General features: G+C 44.5%; 1 protein-coding gene across 8 annotated transcripts; it reads left to right on the forward strand.

Moving 5' to 3' along the window:
- Window positions 1-1,584: 1,584 nt before the first annotated feature.
- Window positions 1,585-16,354, forward strand: LOC134039855 (transmembrane protein 164). 8 transcript variants are annotated; one of them, XM_062485982.1, is made up of 7 exons: window positions 1,585-3,210; window positions 7,646-7,695; window positions 11,063-11,129; window positions 13,036-13,114; window positions 14,049-14,149; window positions 14,395-14,621; window positions 14,862-16,354. In XM_062485982.1, exons 1-6 carry the CDS (start codon window positions 2,773-2,775, stop codon window positions 14,599-14,601), a joined length of 942 nt encoding a protein of 313 aa, XP_062341966.1. In that variant the 5' UTR covers window positions 1,585-2,772; the 3' UTR covers window positions 14,602-14,621; window positions 14,862-16,354. The 8 variants fall into 8 exon arrangements, with proteins under 8 accessions (XP_062341966.1, XP_062341967.1, XP_062341963.1 ...); XM_062485983.1 differs by having other exon boundaries at window positions 14,897-16,354; XM_062485979.1 differs by having other exon boundaries at window positions 14,395-14,640; window positions 14,773-14,880.
- The last annotated feature ends 124 nt before the right edge of the window (window positions 16,355-16,478 follow it).

Consider the following 16,478-nt stretch of genomic DNA (forward strand, 5'->3'; position numbering starts at 1 on the left):
TCTCCTCTCACCATGAAACCATGCAATGCATATCCAATGGGATATGATTGAAAATTGCATTCAGAGTGTACTGTAATTGCCTTCCACACAAGTCCTCATTTGGTGCGTGTGTGCATTCTATTGCTCCACTTCCTTCCTGCTTCAGTCGACCCTGAATTCTAAGAATCTTAGATGAAAAAGCTACTTCCTCAGCTGCTGACATTCAGTCTGTTCTGCTGCTGTCAAATGAAATATTATCTAAAGAGAACAGGTTCATTTAAGTCTCTTTAGGAAGTGTGTTAATCAAAGAGAGGTGCGTTCACGCTAGCCCAATCAAACTAATTTTCCCTAAAATCCCCCCATGTGACTAAAATTGTTTCATCATATGTCAGGAAATAAACTGGATTTTAATTTTCTACAGAATCATATTTTAGTCATGGATTGACAGAACTTGTTCACTGTTGAACAGTATGACTATCTGTGAAGGTAGTGGCCTGCATATCAATTATCCAACCATGCCATTCAGTCAAAAAGTAGGTCTGAGTGATGTCATAATCTACTCAGGAAATCAAATTTTCCAATGATCTACAGCACCTTATTTGCATAAGCATTTAGGTAAATCACCCACATTCATTGAGGGGAAACTTGGTATCATTTTAAGACCCAAGACACTGTCTCTGCTGCCACTCACTTCAGTGCCATCCTGAGTGAGAGTGGCACTTTCACATTTTTGGACTGATTTACTGACGTAAGTCCTCATTTCACAACATTTCCATTTGGTGATTTACTTTGTCCAAATTCCCCATTTCTATGGAAATTAATTCAGTCTCCCCTCTTTTGTTATTTGTATTTAAAGCTGCAGGCAGAGATTACAGCCCCTTTACCTAAGGACGTTTTTTCAAGGGCCAAATGTATTGATCCTATAGGTCAACAACAAACTATAATTAAATATAAATGAGTCTGTGTACACCAAACAGTTGGAGGGCTTTAACATAGATAGGGCTGTGGGTGGATTACCTAGATGTAGTTTGCCCTTCCCTGTGGTCTCCATCTAGCTGAAATTAGTCTAAGGCAATCCTCATAGACATTCCCTATCCACTGACTCTCTCACTTGTTCTTCGCCAGCTTAAAACTTCCCCACCCTTCATATGTCAACTCCATTTATTGGATTAATATTGGATTGGTGTAGGATTGCTACAAAAGAAGCCCATTTCACACAAAACTAGTCCGTTTCTACAGTTTGTTTTACACACAGAGGACAAGAGCACAAACATGGGGTCTGAGTTTTCCCACATGCGTTTAAAAACCACTGGGGGGCGTATGCACACAAAATTTTGATTAGGCCTAGATATTATAGCTAAAAATAACAAACTATTACGACATACATAGGCCAATACTTTGTTTCAATAACAGAATATTTCCATTAAATTTGTGTTTCACAAAACAGCAGGTATAGACAATATTACAACTTACTGAAGGATATATTTTTTCCAATGTACTACCTTATGTGATGTATATTATCACGAGTAATTTGTAAAAAAAAAAAAAAAAAAAGAACCTTTTTTGATCATTTTGATTTTGATTTGGAGATTACACAATACCCGGCCTCTTGCTCTGTAACAGACACTGCAGGAAGACGCTCCCCTGTATACAGGAAGTGCTAAACGACTAATTGGCTAGTTCGAGGTGAAAATCTGTATGGATTTGAAAGAAATAGGTAGTTAGTAACCCGGCTCCTATTTATGTAGAGAAACAAACCACGGAAACTACACGCAAAAAAACCCAAGACGATTACCAACAACTCAAAAATACATCGACCCAGGACTTAATGGAATAATAGTGAGAAAAATACAACTAGCTTTGGAATGTGCCAAACCTTAAATAGATACCATATGTGTCGCGCCTGTTGATGGAGATCTAATTCGCTACTGTACTGGTCGAGACGGGTTTTTTGTACTTTTTTGTATACGTTTTAGCTATAATGTTGCATCTGACTAGGGCTCTTCTAGATTTTCAATAACGTGAGTGTAGCTGGTTGGATCGCATCATCATCCCACGGTCTCTAGCTGTTCATGCCATCTAGTCTACTGTATGCTTGTTAGTTAGCCATCTTATCGCTAGCTGAAGCTAATTATATAATTGGTTTGCAGCGTAGCTCGACTCACTACCGCAACTAACCTAGCCTAGCACTACTGGGTCTAAGCAATAATCGTAGCTCTAGCTAGTCAAGAAAAAATATATACACGCCTTCTGCTGGACTAGTTTATTATCATTCACGTGGCTGGTCATAACCTCCGTTATCAAACGTTATTTAACGGAGTTTATGCAGCTGTCCCGCAGTGCACTGGACAGCCAAGAAATGATGTGCTTTCTTGGCTTTACACATTAGCAACTTAAGTTGCCTGTTGACGAAGTTTGTAGCCGGGATAATCTTCAGTTTCTAACGATAGCAGGTTATGTTGAAGCATTGGCTGCCTTAAGAAATCATTGAATCATTTCAATGTTTCACTGATTTTGTTTCATATTAGCAAGCAAGCTGGCCAGCTAGTTTTTACAGCTCCAGTTTGTGATTAAACTCAGCCAGGAACAACGCACATAGCCACCTGTTAGCGCGAGCCTGGGACAGGAGACAGTTAACGTTAGCTACTTCAGCTAGCTAGCTTTTTAACGAGTTAGCTGGTTGTTACTACCTGTCAGTGTGTGGAATAGGACTAGGTTGTGTGGCAACTGCGGTGGATTGAGTTCTACCGCTCTGCCTCAACGGGTCAACCCTTAGTTGCAATCCTGCAGTTCATGTTTCGACAAGAAGTCAGTGTATTATCTTTTATTCCGTCTTGTTCGTACCTTTTCCAATACGAGAAGAGGAATATGTCTAGATACAACATCTACAGTCTTTTAGACTGGGTTTATGGTGGAGTGGACCCAAAGTTCGAAGGCAACGGGGGACCTGAATGTGCCGCCTTCCTGGCACCTCAACAGCGTATGAGCGAAAGTCTTGTCATAGTCCTGATTTCAATCGTGGAGATTCTCCTTGCACTAAGGAAAATTAACGTTTCTAAAGACCACAAATATGTCGCGAAAGATGGGACCAAGACAAGACAAGACAGTTTAGGAAAGAACCTTTTGCTGGTGGCTCTATGTATGACTTTTGGAGTAGAAGTTGGATTCAAATTCGCCACCAAGACTGTGATATACCTACTGAATCCATGCCATGTCATGACAATGGTGCAGGTAAGATGACCAGTTCTTGATAATGCATTAATTCTATTTTATTTGTGTGCACTTGTAAATACAATGTATATTGGTTTGTATTTGTTATTCAAATTGAACTTTGTCACTCATATTTATTAATCACTCGTATTCATTAATCACTCTTGTTTAAGTCAGATAATAAAACTTTCATACATTCTAACATTGCATACAGTCACTTATTACGGCTGTTGTTGATCTCAACTCAAGGTAACTCAGCGAGCAAATTTGATTTTATGTTGCTAGACTGATAGAGGTGCCGGGCCCATGGAGGGAAATCAAACACGTGTTGGCTACATTAACATTTATTCATTTAGCAGATGCTTTTATCCAAAGCGACTTCCAAGAGAAAGCTTTACAAAAAGTGCATAGGTCAAAGATCATAAACAATAAGATAGCCCCAAAACATGAAGCATACATTGTGATAAGCAAATAAGTGCCAATGGGAAGAAACATAAGAGCATGTAGTTAAACAAATTGCAAATTAAACAACTTCAAAAGTGCAAGGCTAGACTTCTTATCACAAGTAACAGGTTCTGTGTCTCAATTATCACATCAAACACAATAAACACACAAGCAATCTGTCACATTTGATGGATTGAATTAAATTAAAACCGTATTCCACAGACTGCCAATTGTTTGACTTTGCATGGCCTGTTTGCATCAGACATATATCTGGAAAATAATGAGTAGAGGTTGTGGAGCTCCAACATCAACACTGTTCAACCTGCAGGTTCTGCAGCCCCAAGGACTATGGTAGAATGTCACTTTTTTGCGTATTATAATTATTTTGTTTGAAGCTTTCAAAAGACTTAAAGGGCCCACTAAGGTCTTTGGTTACCTGGCTACCTAAAACATCCATGTCAGCTTAGAGCTCCTTTTGTTTAGGGAACAAAAGCCTCCAAGACACATCCAGTGTCTTTCGGAAGAAGCAATATCTTGCTGTAATGCACTTTCAGCTAGGTTTGCCCAAGACATCACAGCAAATATGGATGGTAAGGAAGGGTGGGGCGCCCGGAAGTAGAGGCCATCTGTTTGTCATTAGCTTTGCAGAGTCTGGACGAGCTCCTGTGTTTGTGCCTGGAGGTGGGGTAAGCCTTCTCTATGGTAACCACAGCAAAGCAACAACAGAGTTCTTTCTCTCTGGTGCAGCTACAACCATGCCCCATGTCCCCTGGCAAATCTAGCTTCGCACTGTCATGATTTCTGTGTTAAAAGACACTTCCTTTCAGTGAAGCAATGCACAGCATCCACTTCAATATCCTGATTTTCACCTAAAGCGCTGTATGTAGTATTTTACTTCTGTATTAAGACTGTGCTGCACAATATAAATGGTTATGTTACTTCTTTATCAGACCTGGGCCATTGATGTGTGGATTGTTTTGCGTAAGCTTCCTGTTTGTTTTACAACACTGTTGCTTCATTGGACCAGTACAACATGTTCTCCCCCCCCCCCTCCCCCAACAGCAGAGCACCAAAAACAGCTTTCCTAGTCCTGCTGGTCTTGGAAGAGGCCTCATCTTCCCTCTCCTCCTCCTCCCTCTCCTCCTCTTCCCTCTCCTCCCTCTTCCCCCTCCTCCCTCTTCCCCCTCCTCCCTCTTCCCCCTCCTCCCTCTTCCCCCTCCTCCCTCTTCCCCCTCCTCCCTCTTCACCCTCCTCCCTCTTCACCCTCCTCCCTCTTCACCCTCCTCCTCCCTCTCCTCCTCCTCCTCCTCCCTCTCCTCCTCCTCTTCCCCCTCCTCCTCCCTCTCCTCCTTTTCTCTTCCCTCTCAATGTGTCATCCACTCGGGTCATTGCTAATCTACAAACCAAACACCTTTTTCGAGTTTCTTCATAGCAGTTTCTGGCGATTTCAGCCATGCCTCTCTCATCAGCACCACCCACCTTCAGCTCATTTGTTAGATGTCCCACCAGAACTTTGAACTTTGTTATGCAATTATAATATTTTTTCGTCTTTATATTGATCTTTTTGGTGTAAATGTTATTTGTGCCGCTGCTGTTGCATCGGAATTTGCCTTTGGGGATAAAGTTCTGTCTAATCTAATCCTTCTCCTCCGCTTCCCTCTCTTTCTCCTTCTCTTCTACCCTCTCGCCTTTCATCTCCTCCTTTTCTTCCAACTCAACAAAGCAGCCAACAACAGCTCTGCCCCTTAATAACACCCGAGATGACTGGAAAAAGAATTTCAGAAGTGTCTCAACATGTTAGGTTGGGTTTGACTGAATGTCTCCCAGGGAGTAGTTTACCCTCACACTCAAGGGCCAGTCACAAGGGGGTAGTTTATCTGTAATGTACCCAGAGGGTCAAACTAGGACAGCTTGGGGTTTTAATGATGCTCTTTATCTAAGCACGCATCAATAACATAGCATAGCAGAGCTTACCATCAGCTAGCAGGGCCGGCCTCTCCGGAGGGGTTAACCTAGCCTGGAGGAGGACAGGCATGGGCTTGTCTACCTGGGACGTGGTACCTGGTTGGTATGCAGTCACCTGCCTTGGCCTGTGCGTAGTATACACCCTGTGACCGCAACATGATGTGGGATGTATCCCTATTTGAATGTGCAGAGATGCCACTGACATACTGTATGCAACACTAGTTCCTGTTTTAATTATATTTGCATAATGGAAAAACAAACAATAGGCTGTTCATCAGTTGTAAAGAGTCTCATGTGAACGTGTGGTTTGGCACTACTTGTGAGTTACTGGGTTTCTTGCCGGGCAGGTTTCCCTTGTTGTTCTTTCCTGGCGTGGTCTGTCGAGACCCTAGCTGTGCCCTTTGACCACCTTGGGCCGGTGAGCCTGCCCTGCTCACAGTCAGGGAGACGCAGGCCTCACACTGTAGCTTTGCCCTTTGACCCCAGAGGCTGCATGCATCCCCTTATCCTGTGGAAGTCAGGCAGCTGGCTGGCTCTCTGCTCCAACAGTGAAGTAACCGGAAATGTTTGTTGGACTGAATTCGATATGTTTTGCTTTCAAAGCTTTTTTCCTTCTTGTGTTTGGGGTGCTCTCTGAGCTCTGTTCTTTTTTCTTTTTTTAACTTGTAAAAGATGAGTCTTGGGGTATGTATTGGTCTGAGGCTGCAGTTCCTTACAGTGCGTTGTTTGTGGTGGTGGTATCAACAGCTGCAGGCACACTGGCAGCTGGGGTGTCTTTGAAAAAGGAGATGTTCTTTCTCCGAGAGGAAGGCCTATCTTGGTCTTCTCACTACGGGTCTGAGCGGAGCAGGAGAGGCTGGGATCCGGTTATGTAACCTCCCCCGATCATCTCTGGTTTTACTAACTCATGTGGGATTCCTGCTGACAGCCTCCTCTCCCCTCCCCTCCCCTGTCCTCCTCCTCTCCCTTCTCCTCCTCTTCTTCGCTCTCCTTCTTCTCTTATTTCCTCTCCTCCTCTGCCCTTACCATCCCACACCCTCTCCTGCTCCCTCCTCTCTTCCTCCTCTTGTCCCTCCACCCTTCCTACTACCCCTCTTCTTCTCTTCCTCCTCATCCTACTTTCCCTCCACCACCTTCCCCCTCCTTCTCCCCATCTGTCCAGTAGCTGTAATTAGACGGTTCTTCCTCGGCTAGTGGCTTCACGTTACGCAGATGGTCTGTGTTCACTTCTAGAGAATGCATCTCCCTTACCCGTTCCCACTACCTACCTTCGCACTAACGCCAATCCCTCGTGGCTGCCTAGAGACAGGAAGCTTAGAGAGAGTGAGTGACTGATCCTTGTAATCAGGTTAGCTAAAGAGATCCCCCCCCCCCACACACACACACAGGTTAAATAGCCCTTCAGGACTTGTTGAACTTGGCAGTGCCCTCACTAATCATCTCACCAAGTTCATTCACTAGGAAACGAGGTTTGTTTGAAAACCTGAAGGTCTTAATCTTATCTGGGATGATTGTGTTTTACTACACTTCCGATAGACTTCTCAATAGAGTAGATAAGACCCTTGGACATTGTACTGTGGCGGAGTAAAAACAACAATTGCAAGAAGTCCAACATCAATTGTCCTGAGCACTTCACCACTGCTTCACAGCACAGATAAACAACAACCGCCCTGTCAAGAAATCATAGCATTGCATACTGAGGTTGATAAGGATAGTAGTATTATTTCTAGCCATTTAACCCAAATTATGAAATGATCATTACTTTACATACTCACATATTTCATCAAACTGAATATGTTGAGAATTGCTTTCATGACATGGTGTATCTTACACGTGTATCGAACATACAGGAAGGAAGGTTTGCTTTGCATATAGGAAGGACTATTATTCTCTATGAAGTAGGAGTTCTGATAGGGTTTGTAAGTCCTGCTGTGTTGGTTAACCTGTATTATCACTAGGATTCATAACTCACAGAAATAAGTCTAGCATGAGAATAACTGCTGCATGACTCCTCTAACCACTGATATTGTCTCATTTACATTCACAGATTTTCCTTCTGGCATGCCCGCCATGTAAAACAGCCATGGTCATCTTTAGGTGAGTACATTCCACACACACACTCCACCTACCACAGAGCTGTGGTTCAGCTATGCAGGAACACACTGGAGACAGTGACAAGTGCCACGGGCGGAATTGTGTGAGGGTTTATTTCAACCAACTGACAAAATCCTCCTCAAAATAGCCCGTCACCCCGTCAACACTTTGTGTGACTTCTCACGCTGGCTTGCAGAAAGGGAGAGACCAACCTTTTACACCAGCAGAAGAAGGTTGACAGGGGAAGAGAGATACTTACCTTTTACACTCTCCAGATAGATAGATAGATGGAGGGAGAGAAAGTTAGCGAGATAGAGGGATAGAGTGAGAGGGACTTGCCTTTTACACTAGCCAGATTGATGGAGAGATAGAAAGAAAACGACTTTCAGCTCTGGGACATGGTTGCATTTCAGTCTGATTGGGCAGCCAAGGTTTTCCAGCAGTTAGTTTTAATTGATTCACTTAGGACCTGTCTGTCTAGCTGGATAAGTAGGGGAGAGAGAGGCAAAACGCGGCCTGGAGACTGCAGTCATGGCTCAGAATATATGCTAAACACATTAGTGGCTGCTGAACCTCTTTAAAACCCATGTTCTCATGTGGACCAGAGAGAAGGAAATGGAGCATGTGGAGCACATTCTAATGTATTTATGAGGCAGAAACATTAAACTGGGTGTTGTTCTTTGTTTGAATTTGTACGCATTTGTAGAAAGAGTCTGTTGCTTTTTTTGTTTGGGGGGGAGTAATGTCTGCTCTCTCCAAATGATCAAGTGTGTCTTGACGTGCCTGCGGGAGATATTTCTCGCCTTGCGCATGTCTCTTTATAGACTTAAAATTAAATCTTGACACATTAGGAAGCCAGTGTGGAATGTCCCACCTGTAAAAGACACGTTGTGTACAGCCAGTCCAAGACACCAATAATCATCAGAATCAGAATGGAATTTATTCGCCATGAAAGTTTGCACAGACAAGGAATTTGCTTTGGCAGGAAGGTGCATACAATAAACATATAGGGACCTAAAATTTAAATATGTGGACTATCTATACTAAGGGTACATAAACTAGCAGTACTAAGTGGGATTAGAATATAATGAAATATACAATAAAATAAAATATAAGTTGCCGTAAATTACAATATAAAAATACAAATATTACAAAAAATACAAATGTACAAGATACAATTTTGTAATGCAGTGCAAAAAGCAGTCTGTTTTAAGCAAGAAGTCATTAGAGTCAGTGTGGTCCCTTGGCCTTGTTGAAGAGGCCAACAGCGGAAGGGAAGAAACTGTTTTTGTGGCGTGAGGTATTGGTCCTGATGGACCGCAGCCTTCTGCCGGAGGGGAGTGACTGAAACAGGGAGTGTCCAGGGTGGGAGGAGTCGGCCACAATCTTCCTCGCTCGCCTCAGGGTCCTCGAGGTGTGCAGGTCCTCGAGGGTAGGCAGATTGCAGCCAATCACCTTCTCAGCAGTGCGGATGATACGCTGCAGTCTGCTCTTGTCCTTGGCAGTGGCAGCAGCGTACCAGACGGTGATGGAGGAGGTGAGGATGGACTCAATGATGGCTGAGTAGAAGTACACCATCATTGTCTTTGGCAGGTTGAACTTCTTCAGCTGCTGAAGGAAGTACATCCCTCTGTTGTGCTTTTTCATGAATCCACATTGACGGTGCATCTCCTGCATGTAATCATCTGACGTCTCCGTGGTTACCAGCTTCAGGCTAATGTCCCCTGGGCCTAGCCCGCTGAGGGGAAGGAAGGCGAAGCCAAACTCCACACAGTGGGAGAGATGCAGTTGTGTTGGGGGTGTGCTGTTCAGTCAAGCCTGAACACGCTGGATGAGTGGAGCCCCCCCGACATTGACAGTCCCAGTGGACAACTCAATAATGAGTAGCTAGTAAAGAGCAGGGTGACAGCTATGTAGCCTATTCCTGAACAGGCAAACAGCTGTAGCTAACAGTTGAGCTGGCTAACAGCTATGTAGCTAACCGCTGAGCTGGCTAACACATCTAACCACCGGCATGTTTAAAAAGTGTTGAGGGAGTAACTGGTCTTTTAAGTGGGAGTCAAATGGCTGAGCGTTGAGGGAGTCGGGCTAGTAATCTGAAGGTTGCCAGTTCGATTCCCGGTCATGCCAACTGACATTGTGTCCTTGGGCAAGGCACTTCACCCTACTTGCCTCGGGGGAATGTCCCTGTACTTACTGTAAGTTTCTCTGGATAAGAGCGTCTGCTAAATGACTAAATGTAAATGTAAGTGGCAGAGGCGCTCGTAGAATGTTAGTTGTTTGGTGCCCGGTGTTTCCAACGTGCTGATGCAAGGCGTTTGTTCCTGGTCTGACATAAACAGGACAAGCCTCTGGCCTGTGCGCTCAGGTGTCCTGTCTGTTCTCCTCAGCTGTCTGTAGGAAACAGGAGAAGAGAGCCAGGACGGTGTAACATGAGACGTCACGACAGTTTGTTGTGTGAACAAACTTAAATACCAAAGTCTAAGAGTTTTAGTTACTCTACCCAGACATACTCTACAATGTGTGGATTTAGGTCGTTTGTAATTTTTTTACTTTTGAGGTATTGCCCGTCACCTTTTAATGTGTTCGTTTAACTGTCAAGTGTAGCAACGATTGCAAGGCATCAGTTTCAAACGTCAATCGCAATAGTGTGGTCAACTGCCGCTTTCCTGAAGCAACCCCATCCCGCCGCTGGTACACGCTGGTACACATTGAGAGAACAGAAAAGGGGAACTCTTAGTTCAGTGGAGCTCGGTTAGACAGAACCATCTTCTCCTCCTCACTTTTTAGACATCACTGTGTAGGAAGACACACGGGCAAGTCAGCTTCTGAGGGAAAACGATGGTTATTCATAGTTGTCAGTGAATATAATTGTTCGGATAAAGGACACAAGGCACCTTTTTTATGCATCCATTTTTGTATTCTCTATCGTTTACATAACTGCACCTAATTGCTCTACATACTTTGTGCAGGGTACTACATATGAGGTACCAGAGGTTCGGAACTGGGTGAAAAAGAAAGATGGGTGCTGGTGGGAGGGGAGTTCAGTGGGAAACTGGCCCAGGGCCTGACACTCTCACTGGGGAAACTGGGAGAGAGTGGGCCTGGAGCCACACTAGCTGGCCCTACTGTGTTCCCATGGCCTGGGTCATTGTGCTGGGGAGTCGAGGGAGAATTCTTCCAGCGGATACATCAGTTGCCACAACAACTCACCAAGGTGTCGTTTTCCCGAAAGCAAAAGTAAAATGGCTTCAGAGAACTGTAAAAGTGGGTCATATGCCTAAAAAACGAAGGGAAAACAATGCTGCATCTGTTCGTGTTGTGTGTTGTTGCTGTGAAAGGTGTTCTAATCTGTGTTTCCCCCCCTAAGGCTTCAGGTCCACATGCTGAATGGGGCGTTACTGGCTCTCGTCTTCCCTGTGGTCAACACCCGACTGGTGAGTAATCTGGACCCCTGAACTGCAACCTGCACCACTACACTGAGACCGTGGTGGATGGGTGTAGCTCAGTGGTAGAGCATTTGAGACTTCACATCAAGGTTCGATTCCCCCTCTGTACATAGAACCTTCCCTATCCTCCTCCTTCCTGTAGCGCAGGGGTTCATCGCTGGCTCTGTGTTCAGGTTGTGTTCCTGCACGCAACCCAGCTGTCTCATTCCAGACTAATTTGTTATTGTCTCACTTATCTCACAGCTCTCAGGTCAAAGTCACATTCATCAGGGATCTGAAGAGAAAATGGTAAAGCCATTGACTTCGGATCAGGAGGTCGCAAATAAACACATTATTATTGCTATAAACTTACTCACTGATAGTAAACTTTTTGCTCAAGGTTTTTAACCAGAAAAACCAGTACGAAAAAAGTATTCCATTGTTAAAAATACCTAAAAACTCTACCGCAAAATATCCTCTTCCTTTCAAGACAAGATCACAAAGGTAAACAATCTTTAACCTAGCGCTGTGTTTCCTTATAGCAGTAACATCAGCATGAAGACCAGCGGACAAGTAACAAATTAATTGCTGTGAAGCCTTTTAAGAAACCTTGCCAAGCTGTTTACCGTCTGCTAATGGCACTGTCTGTCAAGGCCTGCTGTCAAGTGGTGCTGTCAACTGTATTACATGTAAAGGAGAGGGAGTCTAACAGCAGTAAAGACAAAGGCAACTTATGTAAGCCTCATTTTGTGGCTTTCCCCTCCCTCGTATTGAGCACGCCTGAATCCCTCTGAATAGCCCTCCGAGTCACTGTCCACCAATCACAGCCTCTCTTACTGCCTGGCAGCCAGTCCAACACGCAGCTTTTACTGTGTTGTCCTGGTAACCACGTCACGTGACCATGCTTAGGAATCCTGTTCAAAGTAGTGTCTCTCCAACAGACACTTACCTCTGGAGGGTTTAAGAGAGCTATTCTAGAGAAGCCATGTCTGTCCTCAGGTATTGATTTAGTGTGTGTCTGCAAGATTGATGATGTCATAGTGAACTGTTCTAGCCAGGGGCCTAATGATGTGGCCCATTGAGATGAGAGTACAGTATTCATGTCCTGGAAAAGAGATTAAAACCAAGTTATCACATAATTCTTTAAAAACAATCTCTTTAATTCAGTGACATGCTACATAATAACAACCAAATAAATCCACTTTGAGGACAACATTTTGCAAATCCCCCCCACCGTAATGAGCATTGCCCAGGCAATGTTCCTGATTCCATAGGGGCCCCTGATCCAGAGGGTAAAGTGTACATGTCCTGGGTAGGAGAAGTGTAGCTTGTTGTCCATCATTCCTCAGGCCAGGCTGGTGCTGTGGGCCTCCCCTTCTACCCCCTTCCTTCCTGTTGGCTCCTCCCAGCGAGTCCTTGGCCTCTCAATCATGTTTGTGCACATGGCAGTGCTGCACAGGCAGTGTCACCACACCCTGCTTCTCTCACAGGTTCCCTCCTCTGGGAAGAGAGGGTTCTGGCAGACGACCCACAGTTACGTCATCCAATCACCTCGTGTACCGTACAGGATGATCTGTCTGATTGATACTTGATATCTTGTTTTGTATTCTTTAAGACCACTCTGTCCCTAGGAAAACAATCCCAGCTTCATTTGAACCCTCCGTCTTTCTGTGGTGAAGTGAACCCCTAACCCTGTAATCAGTGATGATTGAATGTTACTACATAGTTGCAGGGCTGTTTTTCTAGCCACAGGTCTCCACACTGCAGGTGAAGTAGATGTAGATTCACTAGATTGTAAAGTGCTACAATAGAGGTAGATTGACCAGATTGTAAAGTGCTACAATAGAGGTAGGTTTATCAGATTGTAAGGGGTACGGGTAGATTCTAAAAGCTGTTGTCTCTGTTTCCCCTCCAGCTGCCGTTTGAGAAAGAGATCTATTACATCCAACACTCCATGCTGTATCTGGTCCCTGTTTACCTGTTCAGGAAAGGAGGTATGCTACGCTTGCTCTGCACACTGGCATCAAACCACTTCCTGGTTGTGTGAAGGTCCAGCAAGGACATACTGCCATCTAGTGTGCAGAAGTTGCTAATATTTTCTCTATTATTTGTGGTCATTTTCATTCATTAAATCTTTGTTTGTGTATACTGTACCTTTTTTAACAATAACCTACTTGTGTGGACAAGAAATTGATTATTGGCAATAAACACTAGCTTGGCTTCACAGAAACAAAGAGTCTGTTGTTTGGACATTATAAAGATTCCCACCCCTATTGGACATGGAAAGTAGAACCAGGCCACAAGTCAGAGAAAGGCTCTTTTTAAAACATTTTTTTTAAACATTTTTTTAAAACCTCCCCGCAATTGAGAGTTTAGATGCCGCAGAGCCGTAAAACACATGTAATGAGACTCAGATGTGAATTAGAGGATGGAAATTCTGACGGGAGTGTCCCCCCTCAAAACAAGACAGGAAATATCCTGCTCGTTCTGCTTCTGGCTCCACTGGTCAGAGAGAAAGATAGAGAGAGAGAGAGGGGGGGGGGGAGAGGGGGGGGGGGGAGAGGGAGAGGGGGAGAGGGGGAGAGGACAGCTGCAGAGGCCTAGCGCAGCCATGCTGCTGGGGGAGAGAAGGAGTGTTGTCTGGCACTGGGCCTCTTATCATCAGGATGTCAGGGGATTCATGGAACCATGAAGGGTGTGATTTGTTTTCTCTGCCTCTCCTCCCCCCTGCCCCTCCCTGCCAACCGTAAAATAAATAAATACAGTCACTGTCTATCCAGGACAGTACACTTGTAGTAATAGTTCCATCCATGGTTGTGTGAGGTAGTTGGGACAGCCATCCTGTCAGCTGTGGTTGATCCAGTGTGTGTTCTCAGCCTGGGGCCATGCTCTCGTAGTAAGGCTGGTGTTTGTGCCTCCTCTCTGCAGGCGTGTACAAGCCAGAGCCTCTGGGGGACATGTGGTGGGCACTCCTCTCCACCGGCATCCTGTTTCTCTATCACTTCCTGTTCCTGCAAAGCCTGGGCCTGGTAAGACACAAGCCCCCTGCTGGACACCAGCTGCAAGTTCACTCTAAAAATTATGTAGCTTTGGAGTATTATTAATATAAGGCTGATTAGAAACTTGCTTACTGTTTACCTACCAAAAAAATGTCAGAAGAGGGTTATTGATAACACACAAGACTTCTCTCTGATGTCATAATGACGCTTACAAAACACCCCTAGGGAAGCCTTTGTCTTGTCTCCTTGACTACCGTGACCGTCCTTGTCTCCAGGTGACGGAGGTGAACCTGAACAACATGCTATGCCCGGCGGTGTCAGACCCGTTCTACGGCCCCTGGTACCGGGTGTGGGCCACAGGCCACCAGACCCTGCTGACTCTGGTCCACGGGAAGGTTCTGACCCTGCTGTCGCACCACACCGGCCCCACCTGCAGATACATGCTGGACACGGCCCGGCTACGCAGCAAGAAGGTCGACTGAAGACACATGCCGTCAGACACCTGGGACACACACAGAGACCTGGGACACACACACACACAGAGACCTGGGACACACACACACAGAGACCTGGGACACACACACACACAGACACCTGGGACACACAGAGACCTGGGAAACACACACACACACACAGACACCTGGGACACACACACACAGAGACCTGGGAAACACACACACACACACACAGACACCTGGGACACACACACACAGACACCTGGGACACACACACACACAGACACCTGGGACACACACACACACACACACACACAGACACCTGGGACACACACACACACACACAGACACCTGGGACACACACACACACACACAGACACCTGGGACACACACACACAGACACCTGGGGGGGGGGGACACACAGAGACCTGGAACACACACTGCCTCACTGTACGCTGCCCTTTTTCTGCAGGTAACACACACACATACTGTCGCTTTGAATAGAAGCGTCTGTTAAGTGAATACACACACTGCTCTATGCTGCAGGTAACACAACACACACACACACTGATAGAGCCTTTCACTCCAAACACCTGTTCTGATGTTGGAAAATGTTATATCAGCATTCTTAATGCACCATGTTCTCCTTATCATATTTGTTTTTACAATGACAACAAAACACCTTTCAGGGTCAACTGAAACGGTGTCATTCTAGTTAGCGTTCCAGCTGGCTTGCATACGTGCTCACACATAGTAAAGACTGCTTACGTGTTAGTGTGTGGATAGCCAGATGAAAAGAAATTGCCTTTTTTCCAAGAATTGTTTTCACAAATTTATATTGTCTTAAGTTGCCTTTTGTTGAAGTTATATTTGTTTTACTCGAAATTGGTCTAACCCAAATGTCACAACTGTATTATCTTTGTAATACTTTCACTTCTTAACTTTAGCTAGCCATGCCAGTTGCCATTATATGTTTGTATCTCAAAGACATCTCAGATGGCTGTTAATGTTAACAGCATAATTGTTCCGAGTCATTACTTTGGGATGTGATGTCTATTAGAAGCAATGTTCAAGAAATTGTGAGCAGTCTGTTACAACCTCAGGACCTTGGAAGGAGAACCTTTCACCGTGTAGCAAAGGTGGGCAGAGTTTTCCCGGAAGGCCGAGGGAAGCAGTTCAGAAACGGGAGACATCAAAAGGGAACCTGTGCCCCTGTCTAGAACCTGCCCTCTCGGTGGATATCGCTATTTATTAACCCAAACTGAAGCAAGGGAGCAGAGGGGACAGTACCTTCCAGTACTTTCTCTTAGTCATTTCAAAATCGGTTCTCTGCTGAGAGACCCATGGATGTTAAAAGGGATGTTTAAAGGATATGACCTACAGATAAATGTAGATAGAAATGTAACAATGTATATATCATACTGACATGAAACTCGGTTTTATCAAATCGTGAACTGGGCTTGTCATTGTACTTTAAATCTACATTTGTAGCGTCTTGATCAATTTCAGTCTAAGTACTCCATATGTTATACAATCACATACTGTATGTTTAATGTATTGGATAAACTGCTTCCATTGATAAAAGAGCTGACAGGGATGTCTTTTTGGAACCCTGTTTTAAGGGATGTAATGAGCTCTCTGATCATTGGACGGCGAGGGATTCTATTGTTCGTCACTGAATGAGAACATGTTTCAAAAGAAAATGAGATGTTACGTTTTTGTACTTTTTACCAGGTTAATGTGCACTTGTTCTGTATAGAGAATAAAAAGGTGTTTACTCTTTTGTCTTTGCCTCACTTTGGATTCAAGCGTCTGCAAAATGAATAAAATGTGAAATCAACATCATACAAAAAAAGAAGCATATAAAAAACGAACACCAGACACGTTTCTCTTTTCAAATGGTT

This window comes from Osmerus eperlanus, chromosome 19 (assembly GCF_963692335.1).
Source record: "Osmerus eperlanus chromosome 19, fOsmEpe2.1, whole genome shotgun sequence".
NCBI classification, from domain to species: Eukaryota; Metazoa; Chordata; class Actinopteri; order Osmeriformes; family Osmeridae; genus Osmerus; species Osmerus eperlanus.

Bases quoted from the DNA above. Each gene is read 5' to 3' on its own strand.
- LOC134039855 (XM_062485982.1), top strand. From the start codon at position 2,773: ATGTTTCGACAAGAAGTCAGTGTATTATCTTTTATTCCGTCTTGTTCG. The intron at 3,211-7,645 runs GTAAGATGACCA...TTACATTCACAG, and splicing joins ATGTCATGACAATGGTGCAG to ATTTTCCTTCTGGCATGCCC. The intron at 7,696-11,062 runs GTGAGTACATTC...TCCCCCCCTAAG, and splicing joins ACAGCCATGGTCATCTTTAG to GCTTCAGGTCCACATGCTGA.